Source organism: Conger conger, chromosome 5 (assembly GCF_963514075.1).
Source record: "Conger conger chromosome 5, fConCon1.1, whole genome shotgun sequence".
Lineage (NCBI taxonomy): Eukaryota > Metazoa > Chordata > Actinopteri > Anguilliformes > Congridae > Conger > Conger conger.
The window spans coordinates 3,270,160-3,284,921 of record NC_083764.1 but is presented as its reverse complement, the minus strand read 5'-3'; the positions used below and the strand labels follow the sequence as shown (position 1 = coordinate 3,284,921).

At 46.7% G+C, this 14,762-nt stretch overlaps 1 protein-coding gene across 1 annotated transcript; it reads right to left on the bottom strand.

Moving 5' to 3' along the window:
* Nucleotides 1–13,787: 13,787 nt before the first annotated feature.
* Nucleotides 13,788–14,465, bottom strand: LOC133127935 (putative uncharacterized protein FLJ46204; the record flags this gene model as incomplete). The annotated part of the gene is made up of 1 exon (XM_061241071.1): nt 13,788–14,465. A coding segment is annotated over one exon (678 nt), but the record flags the coding sequence as incomplete, so codon positions are not given.
* Between the last annotated feature and the right edge of the window lie 297 nt (nt 14,466–14,762).

Below are 14,762 nucleotides of genomic sequence, written 5' to 3'. Positions count from 1 at the left end.
TTAATTATTTCTTTATTTTTACATTATAAATAAAGAGCTGCTAACATTCTCAAGTATTTTTTTTGAAAATCATTATCTCTCGACAACCAGGTAGGCCCAAAAATCGAGTAATTCTGCAGTTGGGGAACAGGGGGAGGGTTAAAAAAAAAGAGAGAGGAATTATACACGATATGAATTGAGAGCGGCGTGTCAAACACTGTCAACAAGACGGGTTGCTGTCAGCTCCAGGATTTGAGACACTAACAGGCTCTGTCACTCTGCTGACAAACCCGTGGCAGGCATTTCCCAGGGTGCCGCGGTGTCTGCTGGCGTTTGTCAACAAGCCGTGTCACCGCCGCGGCAAACAGACCGCGTCAAAACCTGTCACCGCCGCTCCCCCGAGCTCGCGCCGCGCCGTTCACAGGGATTCTGGGAAGGGAACCTATGTTTCTGCCCCCCCCCATCCCTCCGCCTCCCGCTCTCATACCCAAAAAAAACTGCAGGGTGGAATGAGCTGTCACTCCAATTCCCATGATGCTTTGCTGTTTAGCATAACTCTGCTGTGTGGGCCAGATTCGCTAGGCCCTGACTCAGAGAGATAATTAAGTAAAGCTGCACCACACACACACACACACACACACGCATACACACACCCCTCCCTCCTCCCTGTATCTTTTTTTTTTTTTTTAGACGGCTCCTTTTCTCTCTGTTTTGCATTTTCAGCCAGAGGCTGCGGTTTAGAGAAGAACGGAGGAGGGAAAGGGTAAGAAGCCAATTAGCCAGATGGATGGCTGCGTGACTGACAGCCCTGTGGTGCAGCAATCCCAGAATTCATTTAATTCCCCTTTTTTCTAGTCTTATGAATGTTTGGACAAACATCATCGCATTGTCTGTTGGGAGAGTGCTTAGGTATGGCAAGGCATTAGTGTGTGCATGTCTGGAACAGCCCCCCCCCCCCCCCCCCTCCCCCCCTCCTCCATTTTGTTGTGCATTCTTTCTGCATGTTGTTGTTTTGCATCGTTTTTTTTTCTCACCTCCAGAATCTGTGTGAAGCTGCGTCGGCATCCTGGCTGACATGAAAACAGCTGTAAACTGCAGCCTGTGGAACAGCGTGGCCCGGGCGTGGGACGCTGCCTGAGCCCTGCTGCCTGTTAGGAGTGTGTGTGTGCGTGTGTGTGCGTGTGTGTGTGTGTGTGTGCGCACCTGTGTGTGTGTGTGTGTGTGTGTGTGTGTGTGTGTGCGCGCGCACCTGTGTGTGTGTGTGTCTGTGTCTGTGTGTGAGTGTGTGCGTGTGTGCGCGTGTGTGCGCGTGTGTGTGTGTGTGTGTCTGTGTGTGAGTGCACGCTCCTGTGTGTGTGTGTGTGTCTGTGTGTGTGTGTGTGTGTGTGTGTGTGTGTGAGTGTTGTGGTACGTATGAGGTCTGTGTTTGTTGAGTAAGTTGTAGTTTCTATAAGGTGTGTGCGCATTCTGTAAGTTCTGGTACCTATAAGGTGTGTGTGCATTCTGTAAGTTCTGGTAACTATGAGGTGTGTGTGCATTCTGTACGTTAAATGGTAAATGGTAAATGGTTGGCATTTATATAGCGCCTTTATCCAAAGCGCTGTACAATTGATGCTTCTCATTCACCCATTCATACACACACTCACACACCAACGGCGATTGGCTGCCATGCAAGGCACCGACCAGCTCATCAGGAGCATTTGGGGGGTTAGGTGTCTTGCTCAGGGACACTACGACACAGCCCGGGCGGGGGATCGAACCTGCAACCCTCCGACTGCCAGACGACTGCTCTTACTGCCTGAGCCATGTCACCCCCACGTTCTGGTACCTATAAGGTGTGTGTGCATTCTGTAAGTTCTGGTACCTATAAGGTGTGTGTGCATTCTGTAAGTTCTGGTTCCTATAAGGTGTGTGTGCATTCTGTACGTTCTGGTACCTATAAGGTGTGTGTGCATTCTGTACGTTCTGGTACCTATAAGGTATGTGTGCATTCTGTAAGTTCTGGTGCGTAAATGGTCTGTGTGTGTTGTGTCAGTTGTAGTACTTATAAGGTCTGTGTGTGTTGTGCAAGTTGTGGTATCAATAAGGTTTGTGTGTCTTGTGTCAGTTGTAGTACTTACAGTATAAGTTGTGCGCTCCTGTGTTGTGTGCTTGTGGTTGTGTCAGTTGTAGTACCTATAGATGTGTGTACATGTATGCATGCGTCGTGTAAGTTGTAGTACCTATACTATCTCTATGTGTTGTGACATCAGACCTGTGTGTGACTCTCTGTCATCAGCTCTGTGCAGTTCATCCGGAGTTCTGCGGCTGGTCTGGTCTACTGCCTCCCCAGACTCTGCCATGTCCCTCTCCTCTATATCCACTTCTGCTGGCTGCCCACATCAGACACAAAGCCCTGGTGCTAGCCTAGCGGGCAGCTAACGGATCAGCTCATCATCATCACACCCAACACACCAATCAGACCCCTCCGTTCTGTGACCTCTGGGCACGTGGCTCCTCCCCCCTCTGTGCACATGCACTTCCGGGTCACGTCTCCTGTCTGTATTCTGCCCCCTGGTGGTGGAAAGGGCTTCTTACTCCAATCAGGACTGTGGGGTCAGCTTTCCAGTGACCAGTTTCACTATATAATATAGCGAAATATATATATATATTTATAAAATATATATAATAAATATATCAATTTATATTATTTTTTAATATGATTTGTTGCCCCCCGACTGATAACCATATTTTAGCTCAAAAATAATATTTTCCAAATGGACTGGACATATTTATTTATTTAGAATTTTTTCTTGTGGTCTGATTGTTTTCCCCTAGCCCAAAAACTGCTCTGACTTAAAATCTTTGCTTCCTCATTTGGCAGCTGCCCCAAGTTCTTTTAATTAGTTCATCTGCCGGGGCGTGTCATTTACTCTGAGTTTTCTTCCTTGTGCACATGACTAGGCATGTGACCAAGGACACTTCCTGGTGCTGTGTGGCAGCATTTCTCCCTGTAGTCTTCAGTTGGTCACTGTGTCTGTATATCACATACTCTCAGGTGAGGACAGCAGAAACCCCTGCTGTCCTTAGAGAATCCCGCCCATGCTCTGAAACTCACCTCTTCAGACTCCCGGACTGACTCCCTTTAAATCTCCTTTCTTTTTTCTGTTTCTTACGTGGATTTCCCTTTGAAAGTGCTGCAGTTACAGCTGTGTGAAGATACACATACTACACTATATTAATTAATTAATATATTATTTTCATGTCATGCCACTTGTGGCCAATGCCGTATGGGATTAGATGACACACTGGTCAAGTAAAAACTGGTTATTAGTCCAGTGCTACATTCTTTAGTAGCAGTGCAAATTGTTGTTTGTTTGGTTAGCATGACGGTAATTGTGTGTTTATAGACTGTGTGCGTCTTGGTTCCAGCACATTTTTTGAGAGTTACTTTGCTTCTGCCCTTTATTCTGTGAGCCTGATTGTAATGTAACGTAATGTGTTTTAGCAAATGTTTAAGCAAAGACCTACACGGTATGTTGTGTGTTGTTTTAAGACCATCTCTAATTAGATAGCCAGGAGATGAGGTTTAAAATTGTATTTTATATTTCAGTGGGTGAAGAACAATTTAAATATCAACAGTTTAGTGAAACAATATTAACATAACTGTCTTGTGAAAACTGTATTTGTTTGACCAGATTCAAAATACTTACTGCTTACCTCCCAACTGCAAAAACGTTTTGCAATTAAATTAAATAACCTTAACAATATATATATTTTAAAAAATGTATGTATATATTTTTTATTTAAACATGGAAAAACATTAATGAACATATTTCCTAAAAATGTAAAAACATGAGAAACTATATAAATATGAGGCATTTATGAGCAAAATAAAACATAAATAAAAAACCTAAATATAAAACGTAACCCTAACACAAAGTGCATTATAAACTCAAGTCTGAAACCTGGTGTTTTCCAACCATTACCTAACCCTAACTCTAACCAAAAAATATATATAAAAAAATAAGAAATATATTTTTAGAGGGACCACGTACCTCAAGGCTCCAGTACTCTTTCCCAAGGGGCTCTCCTATGGGGCCTAGCCCCAGCCCCAAACTCCAACCCTAACCAAAAAACATTTAATCATTTAAAAATCCGTACATATTAAAATAATATAAACAATTTTAAAATCTGAATTCATTTTAATGACCAAAAGCTAAAAACACTCATATTAATAATAACAACAAATGAATAATAATAGTAATCATAATTGTTATAATAATGAAAAAGGAAAAAAAAGAAAAATATAAATGAAAAGTAATTGTTCATTTTTAAGATATACAAATAAAAATATAACAAAGTAAAATGGATAAATAAAAATGTCTTACAGATTAACTATTACGAATGCATGTTGCTATTTTGCTTTGAATACACAATGTGAGTTTAATGTGTCACAAATACTATGGTGCCCTGAAATGGTGGGTAAAAGAACAGATGATGAAACCAAAGTGTATTAAAATAACCTTAAATACAAAATGGAGAATGTGCACTTTAACCACGTCAGCTGCTCAAATCTAAAATTGTGGAGTGCAGAACCAAATCAAGAAAAAATGTATTTGTCCTTAAAATGAAGGAGCTCACTGCATACATCCTTTATTTAATGGTGGCATAAAACCTGTGCACTTTGCATGTAATATTCAGTTATATTCATGTGTGTTTCTGATATCTCCTTAATTGCCGCTTGCAGTGATTTCATTCAGCTTTTTGTTCCATGTTTCCCCTCCTGCCGCTGGTCTGTGAGCCCCCAGAGGAAGGCTGGGCTGCACTGCCTCCCCCCTGTCTGCCCTCCTCTTAATTAGTCTCTGTGCTCTCTCGCTCTCTCTCTTCTCTCTCTCTCTACTCCAAGCAGGCCAGGTCTCTCTCTCTCTCTCTCTCTCTCCAAGCAGGCCAGGGCTCTCTCTCTCTCTCTCTCTCTCTCTCTCTCTCTCTCTCTCGCTCTCTCTCTCTCTCTCTCTCTCTCTCCAAGCAGGCCAGGTCTCTCTCTCTCTCTCTCTCTCTCTCTCCAAGCAGGCCAGGGCTCTCTCTCTCTCTCTCTCTCTCTCTCTCTCTCTCTCTCTCTCTCTCTCTCTCTCTCTCTCCAAGCAGGCCAGGTCTCTCTCTCTCTCTCTCTCTCCTCTCTCTCTCTCTCTCTCTCTCCAAGCAGGCCAGGGCTCTCTCTCCCTCTCTCTCTCTCTCTCTCTCTCTCTCTCTCTCTCCTCTTCTCTCTCTCTCTCTCTCTCTCTCTCTCTCTCTCTCTCCAGACAGACCGAGGCTCTCTCTCTCCAGGCAGACCGAGGCTCTCACTCTCTCTCTCTCTCACTCTCTCTCTCTCTCTCTCTCTCTCCAGACCGAGTAGTTGTTGCTGAGGGTGCAGTGTTGCTGAGGGTGCAGTGTCCTGAGGCTGCAGTGTTCCTGCAGTGTTCCTGAGGGTGCAGTGTTGCTGAGGATGCAGTGTTCCTGCACTGTTCCTGAGGCTGCAGTGTTGCTGAGGATGCAGTGTTCCTGCACTGTTCCTGAGGCTGCAGTGTTGCTGAGACCCTGAGGCTGCAGTGTCCTGAGGCCCCAGTGTTGCTGCAGTGTTCCTGAGGGCTGCAGTGTTCCTGAGGCTGCAGTGTCCTGAGGCCCCAGTGTTGCTGCAGTGTTCCTGAGGCTGCAGTGTTCCTGAGGCTGCAGTGTTCCTGCATTGTCCTGAGGCTGCAGTGTTCCTGAGGCTGCAATGTTGCTGAGGGTGCAGTGTTGCTGAGGGTGCAGTGTTGCTGAGGCTGCAGTGTTCCTGAGGCTGCAGTGTTCCTACAGTGTCCTGAGGCCCCAGTGTTGCTGCAGTGTTCCTGAGGGTGCAGTGTCCTGAGGCTGCAGTGTCAAGAGGCTGCAGTGTTCCTGAGGCTGCAGTGTTGCTGAGGGGTGCAGTGTTCCTGAGGCCCCAGTGTTGCTGAGGGTGCAGTGTTCCTGCAGTGTCCTGAGGCTGCAGTGTTGCTGAGGGTGCAGTGTTGCTGAGGCTGCAGTGTTGCTGAGGGTGCAGTGTTGCTGAGGCTGCAGTGTTCCTGCAGTGTCCTGAGGCCCCAGTGTTGCTGAGGCTGCAGTGTTCCTGCAGTGTTCCTGAGGCCCCAGTGTTGCTGAGGCTCTGGCAGTCCTGCCCTGTTTGGCTGTTCCAGCTGTGCACCTCTGGGCTCTCTCTGGATTATTCCATTTTTCCTTCTTTTCTTTTCCGCCCTGTTCCTGCCCACCCGAGACCCCTCTATGACCACATTTATATATACATCTCTGCCAGTGTATGACCACATTTATATATACATCTCTGCCAGTGTAGTAAACACAAGGTGTGATCGCATTAAACATGTCCATTGTTCAATTTCACCATTTCATAGATTCACACATTTCATTCAACAACATTTGAACATGTACTGTACACAAACACAAACCGTGTGTGGTGTGTGTGTGTGTGTGTGTGTGTGTGTGTGTGTGAGAGAGAGAGAGAAGAGAGAGAGAGAGAATGAGAAATAACCTGTTCTGTTAAAAAATGGATTTGAGTTATTATCATTATATTTTTTTATGAGCCTGCACATGAACCACAGGGGAAAGATCTTTCTGCATTTAAACCACTTTTCCTTTTTTGTTTTACTTCATTAAAAAATAAATATATGGGTAGATGGATTTTTTATAAAAACTGAAAACTGCAGAAGTTCAAACTGAATTATTGCCTCAAGTTTGCCACCTTTTCTCTGGGGGTTAAATTAGATGGGTAAGAGTCATATTCCTGTTCTCACACACACCTTACTCATAAGGCTTTTTACATAACTGAAAATGATGAAATGCCAGATGAATTTTTATTTCCACATAACCATGCATTATGATGGCAGTCATAGAATTTAATAATGCTGCAATGATTTAACCATGATTTATTTATTAATTTTGCAGACATATGTCAAAAATAATGTCTTAAAATCAGTTGGTAATTTAGTGAATGCAAATACAGACATTGCAAATGGAAAAAGTCAGTCCCGTATTAAACCAGGAAGCTGGAGTTAAAAGTAACACTGTCAGTGTAGAACAGAGTGGAACAGCAAGGAACAGTGTGGAACAGTGTAGAACAGTGTGGAATAGTGTAGAACAGAGTGGAACAGCAAAGAAACAGTGTGGAATAGTGTGGAACAGTGCGGAATAGTGTAGAACAGAGTGGAACAGCAAGTAACAGTGTGGAATTGTGTAGAACAGAGTGGAACAGCGTGGAACAGTGTGGAGCTGAGAGGAACAGCGTGGAACAGTGTGGAGCTGAGAGGAACAGCGTGGAACAGTGTGGAGCTGAGAGGAACAGCGTGGAACAGTGTGGAGCTGAGAGGAACAGCGTGGAACAGCGAGAAACCGTGTGTAAAAAGGAGGTAAGCAGCATTGAAAGTGAATCACTCTGCTCTCTAACTTCCATCTAATCACACAGAGAGTGACAGACTGAAGGAAGCCTGCTCTATATTCCACCCCGCTCCCGCGCTGTTGTTCTTGTGCTGGGGTGGAGACGGTAGGTCTCACTTCAAAAGGATCTATTTCTACCTGCCACATTGAGATTTGGAGCCCGTGTTAATGGTAATAACTCCTCCGTTCTCACGTTGCACGGCGGAGTGTCTGACACCTTTGTCTTGAGTGGCTTAGCGCTTGTGCCTGCCTCCCTCTGTACTCAGGCCTTTAGCGTGTTTATGACGGGATAATCCCGGGTAAAGACACGCCCTGCATATGGATGCAGCCGAGACATTTTAACACAGCCTGCTACCCACAATGCTATGCTCTATGGTGCTTGACTGGACCCCAGAAGGTTGTTGGTTCAAGCCCCAGTATAACCAAAATACAATCCATCCAGTTGGGGGGCGATTGGCCCCTGCTAAGTCTAATGAACGGTAAGTGGCTTTGGATAAAAGCGTCAGCTAAATAAGGGAATTGTAATGTGAGGTAATGCTCAGCGCTCTAGCAGGGTGTTGGTTTTGTTGGAGTTAGGGTTGCATTAACACTGCTTTAGCATGTCTGTCTGGCTCAGTGGGGCTCTGTCAGCAGAAGCAGTAATTATGAGTGTCTTACAGGGGTATTTAATGAGGGTAGCTTGTCTCACTTGGATTACAAATTGGATTCAGCCGGTAAATACACTCATTTAAATACAGCAGTCGAGGTGGAAATATAAATTATTATTTTTCATATTGTTTCAATAAACGAAAAAATTCCAGCAAAAAATTTAACCGTGCCAGTTTTTTTACATAATGCATCATTTCATAAACATTAAAATACTATAAAATGATATAATTATAAACAGGAGATGGGATTTAACGTGACAGCAAACAGAAAGATGTTTATGAAGATTACGGCAGACACTAAACTGCAACTCCGACAATGGCCAGCAGGTGTCAGCATTGCTCTACAGGAACGCCGCCTGCCTGTGCGAGAGCCAGTGAAGCCATGTTCTAACACCGCGACCAAAAGCCCACAAACCACAAAATGGCCTTTTTTGCCGCCTCGCCTCGTCCTCCTCCCATAAAACAAGTACCGTCCTGCGGTGTAGAATATGACGTGTGTTAGTTGTGTACCAGCTCAGTTAATCTGACACACACTTATTTCGTCTCTAAGTGTGGGGGCGCATGCAGTCTCTGTTGCCGTGACGATGGAAGCGGCTGATGCGGGAACATTCCTCGCTCCTCGGAGCGTTTCCTCGGCACGGTTTTCCCGTCGCTGCCGGCGGGATGGGCCGCACGGCACGCCAGGCCTTCCGGATCCTTCCCCGCGATCACCGCGGTGAAAATTACACTGTGGCCTTAATCAGTGCCTTACGCCCCTCCTCCACTAGAGGGCACTGCAAGCAGCCCGGCTCTCTGAAGACGAGCAGCCCAGTTCTGCCCAGTTCTGCCACCACCCGGGTCCTCTTCTCTGTTCAGAAACCATTTGTGGTTAATGGAATATTTTAAGAAATGGAGGTGTTCATTTCACATTTTCCAAAAGTACTTTGGATGTTGAGTGTGGCAGGTCCTTGTTCCACATTTGCCGTTGCATCAAAATGTGTGACAAAACACTACAGCACCAGTCTACAAGCCACCAGTCTTTCTCCTACACACACACACACACACACACACACACATAATCACACATGCACACACACACACACACACACACACATAATCACACATGCACACTCATGCACACACACACATGCACGCAGGCACACTCATGCACACACACACACACACACAGGAATTCTAAACCCTCCATGTTTTTACACTTGCAGGTCCGGTCCATGAGAGAACACGATGCTCTGATACAGCGGATTGGACCCCTGGAACCAAACGCTGTCCCCTGATCTGGTACTGCCAAAGCGGGTCTCTCTGATTGGTCCATCCTCAAATGGCCGTGGCTTCACCATATGGCACTGAGTCCATGGCCAATGGGCTGTCCTCACATACCTCTAAACCCTGCCCCCCTGGTGTCACTGGTGTGTATTTACCACCATTAATTACATTACATTACATTACATTAATTACATACATCGTGTATTTTTAGTCCACACAAGTGCTCAACCTCGAAACCCCCCGGGAAACATTAACTAGCCAGGGCAGACTGAGGTATAACCACACCAAAACAACTACCTGCCATTCACATTACATTACTGTTATTTAGCTGACGCTTTTATCCAAAGTGACTTACAGTTGATTTAGACTAAGCAGGGGAATTGTGAGGTTAAGGGTCTTGCTCAAGGGCCCAACAGTTGTGTGGATCTCATTATGGCTACACTGGGGCGCTAACCTGGCGCTAACATGGCGCTAACATGGCGCTGACATGGCGCTGACATGGTGCTGACATGGCGCTAACATGGCGCTAACATGGCGCTAACATGGCGCTGACATGGCGCTAACATGGCGCTAACATGGCGCTAACATGGCGCTAACATGGCGCTAACATGGCGCTAACATGGCGCTAACATGGCGCTGACATGGCGCTAACATGGCGCTAACATGGCGCTAACATGGCGCTAACCTGGTGCTGACATGGCGCTAACATGGCGCTAACATGGCGCTAACATGGCGCTAACATGGCGCTAACCTGGTGCTGACATGGCGCTAACCTGGTGCTGACATGGCGCTAACATGGCGCTAACATGGCGCTAACATGGCGCTAACATGGCGCTAACCTGGTGCTGACATGGCGCTAACCTGGTGCTAACATGGCGCTAACATGGCGCTAACCTGGTGCTGACATGGCGCTAACCTGGTGCTAACATGGCGCTAACATGGCGCTAACATGGCGCTAACATGACGCTGACATGGCGCTGACATGGCGCTAACATGGCGCTAACATGGCGCTAACATGGCGGTATTCTGGCGGCGTTGGAGCCGGTGCAGACAGCTCATCCTGCAGTCTCTGGACGGCGAGAACGCGGCCGGCTCCCTGTCCAGGCCTGTCTCCCGGCCGTCACGCGCTGCAGAACCAGGGCAAACTGTTGTTTTTTTATTTTTAATACGCGGCGTAAGCACTTACTCCTGTAATGGGCCTCAGCACCTGTGGAGCCCCGCGCCCTGCAGCGAAATGTAGGGTCTGCTACACACGGGGGGGCTCCGGTCAGCCATGACAGCCCCTTCCACAGGCTCAGCTACTTCAACCAACCCCCCTAACCCTAACCACACACCCACCCCATCACCATCCTAACCACACCCCCCCCCCCACCCTAACCACACACCGCCCTCCACCCTAACCACACACACCCTAACCACACACCCCCACCTCCACCCTAACCACACACCCACCCCATCACCATCCTAACCACACCCCCCCCCCACCCTAACCACACACCCTCCACCCTAACCACACACCGCCCTCCACCCTAACTACACACCCCCACCCTAACCACACACACCCTAACCACACACCGCCCTCCACCCTAACCACACACACCCTAACCACACACCGCCCTCCACCCTAACCACACACCCCCACCTCCACCCTAACCACACACCCACCCCATCACCATCCTAACCACACACCCCCTCTCCACCCTAACCACACACCCCCACCTCCACCCTAACCACACACACCCTAACCACACACCCCCCTCCACCCTAACCACACACCGCCCTCCACCCTAACCACACACCGCCCTCCACCCTAACCACACACCGCCCTCCACCCTAACCACACACCCCCACCTCCACCCTAACCACACACCCCCGCCCTAACCACACACCCCCACCTCCACCCTAACCACACACACCCTAACCACACACCCCCCTCCACCCTAACCACACACCGCCCTCCACCCTAACCACACACCCCCACCTCCACCCTAACCACACACACCCTAACCACACACCCCCACCTCCACCCTAACCTCCAATCTCACACACACACACACTCACACACGCAGGTTCTAGGAGCTGCAGTCTGTGCTTTCAGGGTAGTATTGTGCATGCCAGCTGTAACTCAGAGATCAGCAGTGTATTGTGCACATGTACATATACCTGAAAAATGTTTATCTTACAATCTTAGTTTTAATATTAAACTTTAATAAATAATAAACTTTTAAAATATGTTAATATCACCAAATAACTTTTTTTTTTTTAACAAAAGGCCTAGCACCACCAAGCCTGATGCCCAACGACGTTGATTTCTGCCCCAACAGTGACCTCATTTCATACAGATCATGAAACCAAATGTGGCTAAATAATTTCCTTGAAATAGATGACAACTTTTTTATTAATACATTACAGTGGATTTGCAATATAGACAAAGGGGAAAATGTGTCAAGGCACAAAAACAGAGAGAGATGGAAAAAGTAGCTGTGGTGGTCTGTAGCCTAGTGTCTAAGGCGCTTGAATAGGATCTGGAAGGTTGGTGGTTCAAGCCCCAAGCTAGGTCCTTGAGCAAGGCCCTGAACCCCACATTGCTCCAGCGCGGATTATTCCCTGCTTAGCCTAATCAACTGTAAGTTGCGTTGGATAAAAACATCAGATAAATAGCACAAAAAAGGTAAAGAAATACAAAGTGCAATTTCAAAAAAAGTCGAGTCTTCAGTCATCCATTCAGACGCTTCTCCCCTCTCGTGCTCCCGCTATGTGGAGTGCATGTTCACCCACTCACCGCCCCTCTCTCCTCACGCACAGAGAACACACAGCTCTGGGGGATTCACATCAGGGGACATTTCACACACACGTCATGTAGTCTCTTCAGTTTACCCACAATCTCAGCTTCACTGAAAAACGGAAAATATGTTGGAGGCGTTATCTCTGCAGAGTAATAAAACTATAATTTTGATTCAACATCCACAATCATTCACTCCCACATTTATACTATGGTTTGCTAATGTATAAATATTCATGAAACTAATACATTAAATAGTAGTTAACAAATACATTAACTAAAGAAAAGTTTATGTCATGCTAAATGTATGTATTTGTACATCAATTAATTCATGTTAACAACTACATTAGTTAATGCCAATTCATGTACCTTATTGTGAAGTGTTATTGGGTAAACGCATCATTAGTTAATCATTAACAAATACATTGACTGCTTTTCTAATTCCGATATAAATTGCCATTAACTAATGTAGTTGTTAACATGAATGAACAATGTACAAATACATAAATTAAACATGACATTAACTTTTCATTAGTAAGTTAGTTAACAACTATGCCAATCCATGTACCTTATTGTAAAGTGCTATAGGACATAATTAGTTAACCATTAACAAATACGTTCACTGCTTTTCTGATTCCTAAAGTGTGCCCTAGCATCCCGTATGAGTACATCCCGTATGGCGCATCCCGGCGTATCCGTCTGTGAGTAGGAGGCCCGTCCCGTTGCGTCTGTCCCGGAATAGAGCGGCGCTCGAAGGCCCGTAAGGCACCCGTGTGTCCTCCGTCAGTCCCTGTTCGAGCCGCGCGCTGTGAGATCCCTAAATTTCGCGGCACCTTCAGGTTCCCCGAATTCCCCGGAGGACATTTTAGAGAGTTTAACGGGGGAAAAAAGGCACGTAATTTGTATCGCCGGTGTGGGAGCCTAGGGGAGTTTGCTGTACAGAGGCTGCGGACTTGAAAAAAATGCATTATTTACATAACACAGCAAAACAACATCCCCGTTCCTCCTCACCACCGAGATCCCGCCGCAGACCTATACATTTCCCCATTAGCTACTTCAGTTAAAATGGCATTTGTGCAGCATTTTGCAAGGCAGCTGACAACTGAATTAGCTCACCCATCTTAGTATTCCACAGCCTCATGACAATAGCCTAAGGGTTCAGATAAAGATAACCAAGTCGTTTTCTCACTGTTGTGCTATATTTTCCCATATAGTTAATGCCGGAATTGAAGTGACACGCTGTCAAAACAATAGTTTACAAAAAACGTGAAGTACTGTGTTCCGCCAGAAGAGGGGGAGTACCCTCCGCATGCCTCCTTCTACTTCACTCCCTCCATCTTTCCCTCTCTCCCTCCCTCCCTCCATCTTTCCCTCCCTCCCTCCCTCCATCTTTCCCTCCCTCCATACACTTTCCTCCTCTCCTCTCTTTTAGCAGATGATGAAGAAACTTCCTGGACCCCCTGTGTAGAAGACGGGTGGAGTGGAGGGTCTGAGTGTGTGTGTGTGTGTCTGTGGGTGTGTGTGTGTGAATGTGTGTGTGTGTGAGTGTGTGTGAGTGTGAGAGTGTGTGTGTGTGTGTGTGTCTGTGTGTGTGTGAGTGTGTGTGTGTGAGAGAGTGTGTGTGTGTCTGTGTGTGAGAGTGTGTGTGTGTGTGAGTGTGAGTGTGTGTGTGTCTGTGTGTGAGAGTGTGTGTGTGTGTGTGTGTGTGTCTGTGTGTGTGTGTGTGTGTGAGTGTGTGTGTGTGTCTGTGTGTGTCTGTGTGTGTGTGTGTGAGTGTGTGTGTGTGTGTGAGTGTGTGTGTGTGTGTGTGTGAGTGAGTGTGTGTGTGTCTCTGTGTGTGTGTGTGTGTGTGAGTGTGTGTGTGTGTGTCTGTGTGTGAGTGTGTGTGTGTGTGAGTGTGTGTGTGTGTGTCTGTGTGTGAGTGTGTGTGTGTGTGTGTGAGTGTGTGTGAGTGTGTGTGTGTGTGTGTGTGTGTGTGTGTGTGAGAGAGTGTGTGTGTGTGTGAGTGTGTGTGTGAGTGTGTGTGTGTGTGTGTGAGTGTGTGTGTGTGTGTGTGTGTGTGTGAGTGTGTGTGTGTCTGTGAGTGTGTGTCTGTGTGAGTGTGTGTGAGTGTGTGTGTGTGTGTGAGTGTGTGTGTGTGTGTGTGTGTGTGAGTGAGTGTGTGTGTGTCTCTGTGTGTGTGTGTGTGTGTGTGAGTGTGTGTGAGTGTGTGTGTGTGTGTGAGAGAGAGTGTGTGTGTGTGTGAGTGTGTGTGAGTGTATGTGTGTGTGTGTGAGTGTGTGTGTGTGTGTGAGTGTGTGTGTGTGTGTGTGTGTGTGTGTGTGTGTGTGTGTGTGTGTGTGTGTGTGAGTGTGTGTGTGTCTGTGAGTGTGTGTCTGTGTGAGTGTGTGTGTGTAAACTGAGGGGGTGAAACACACTGAGGAGGTGAAACACAGGAGGTACGGTCTCTCAGACAGAAGAAGCACAAACTGCTCCAGGTTTGCTCACCTGATGATGTCAGGTGGATGATGTAACAGAGTGCTAACAGAGCTACAGGACTGGTGGGCTATTAGCAATCCTTTCGGAATATGTAAAAACTGTAGAAATATTAAAGTTTGTGTATGTGAGTGTGTGTGTGAGCGAGTATGTAAGTATGCATTTGCTTGTGGAGTGGTCATGTGTGTGAC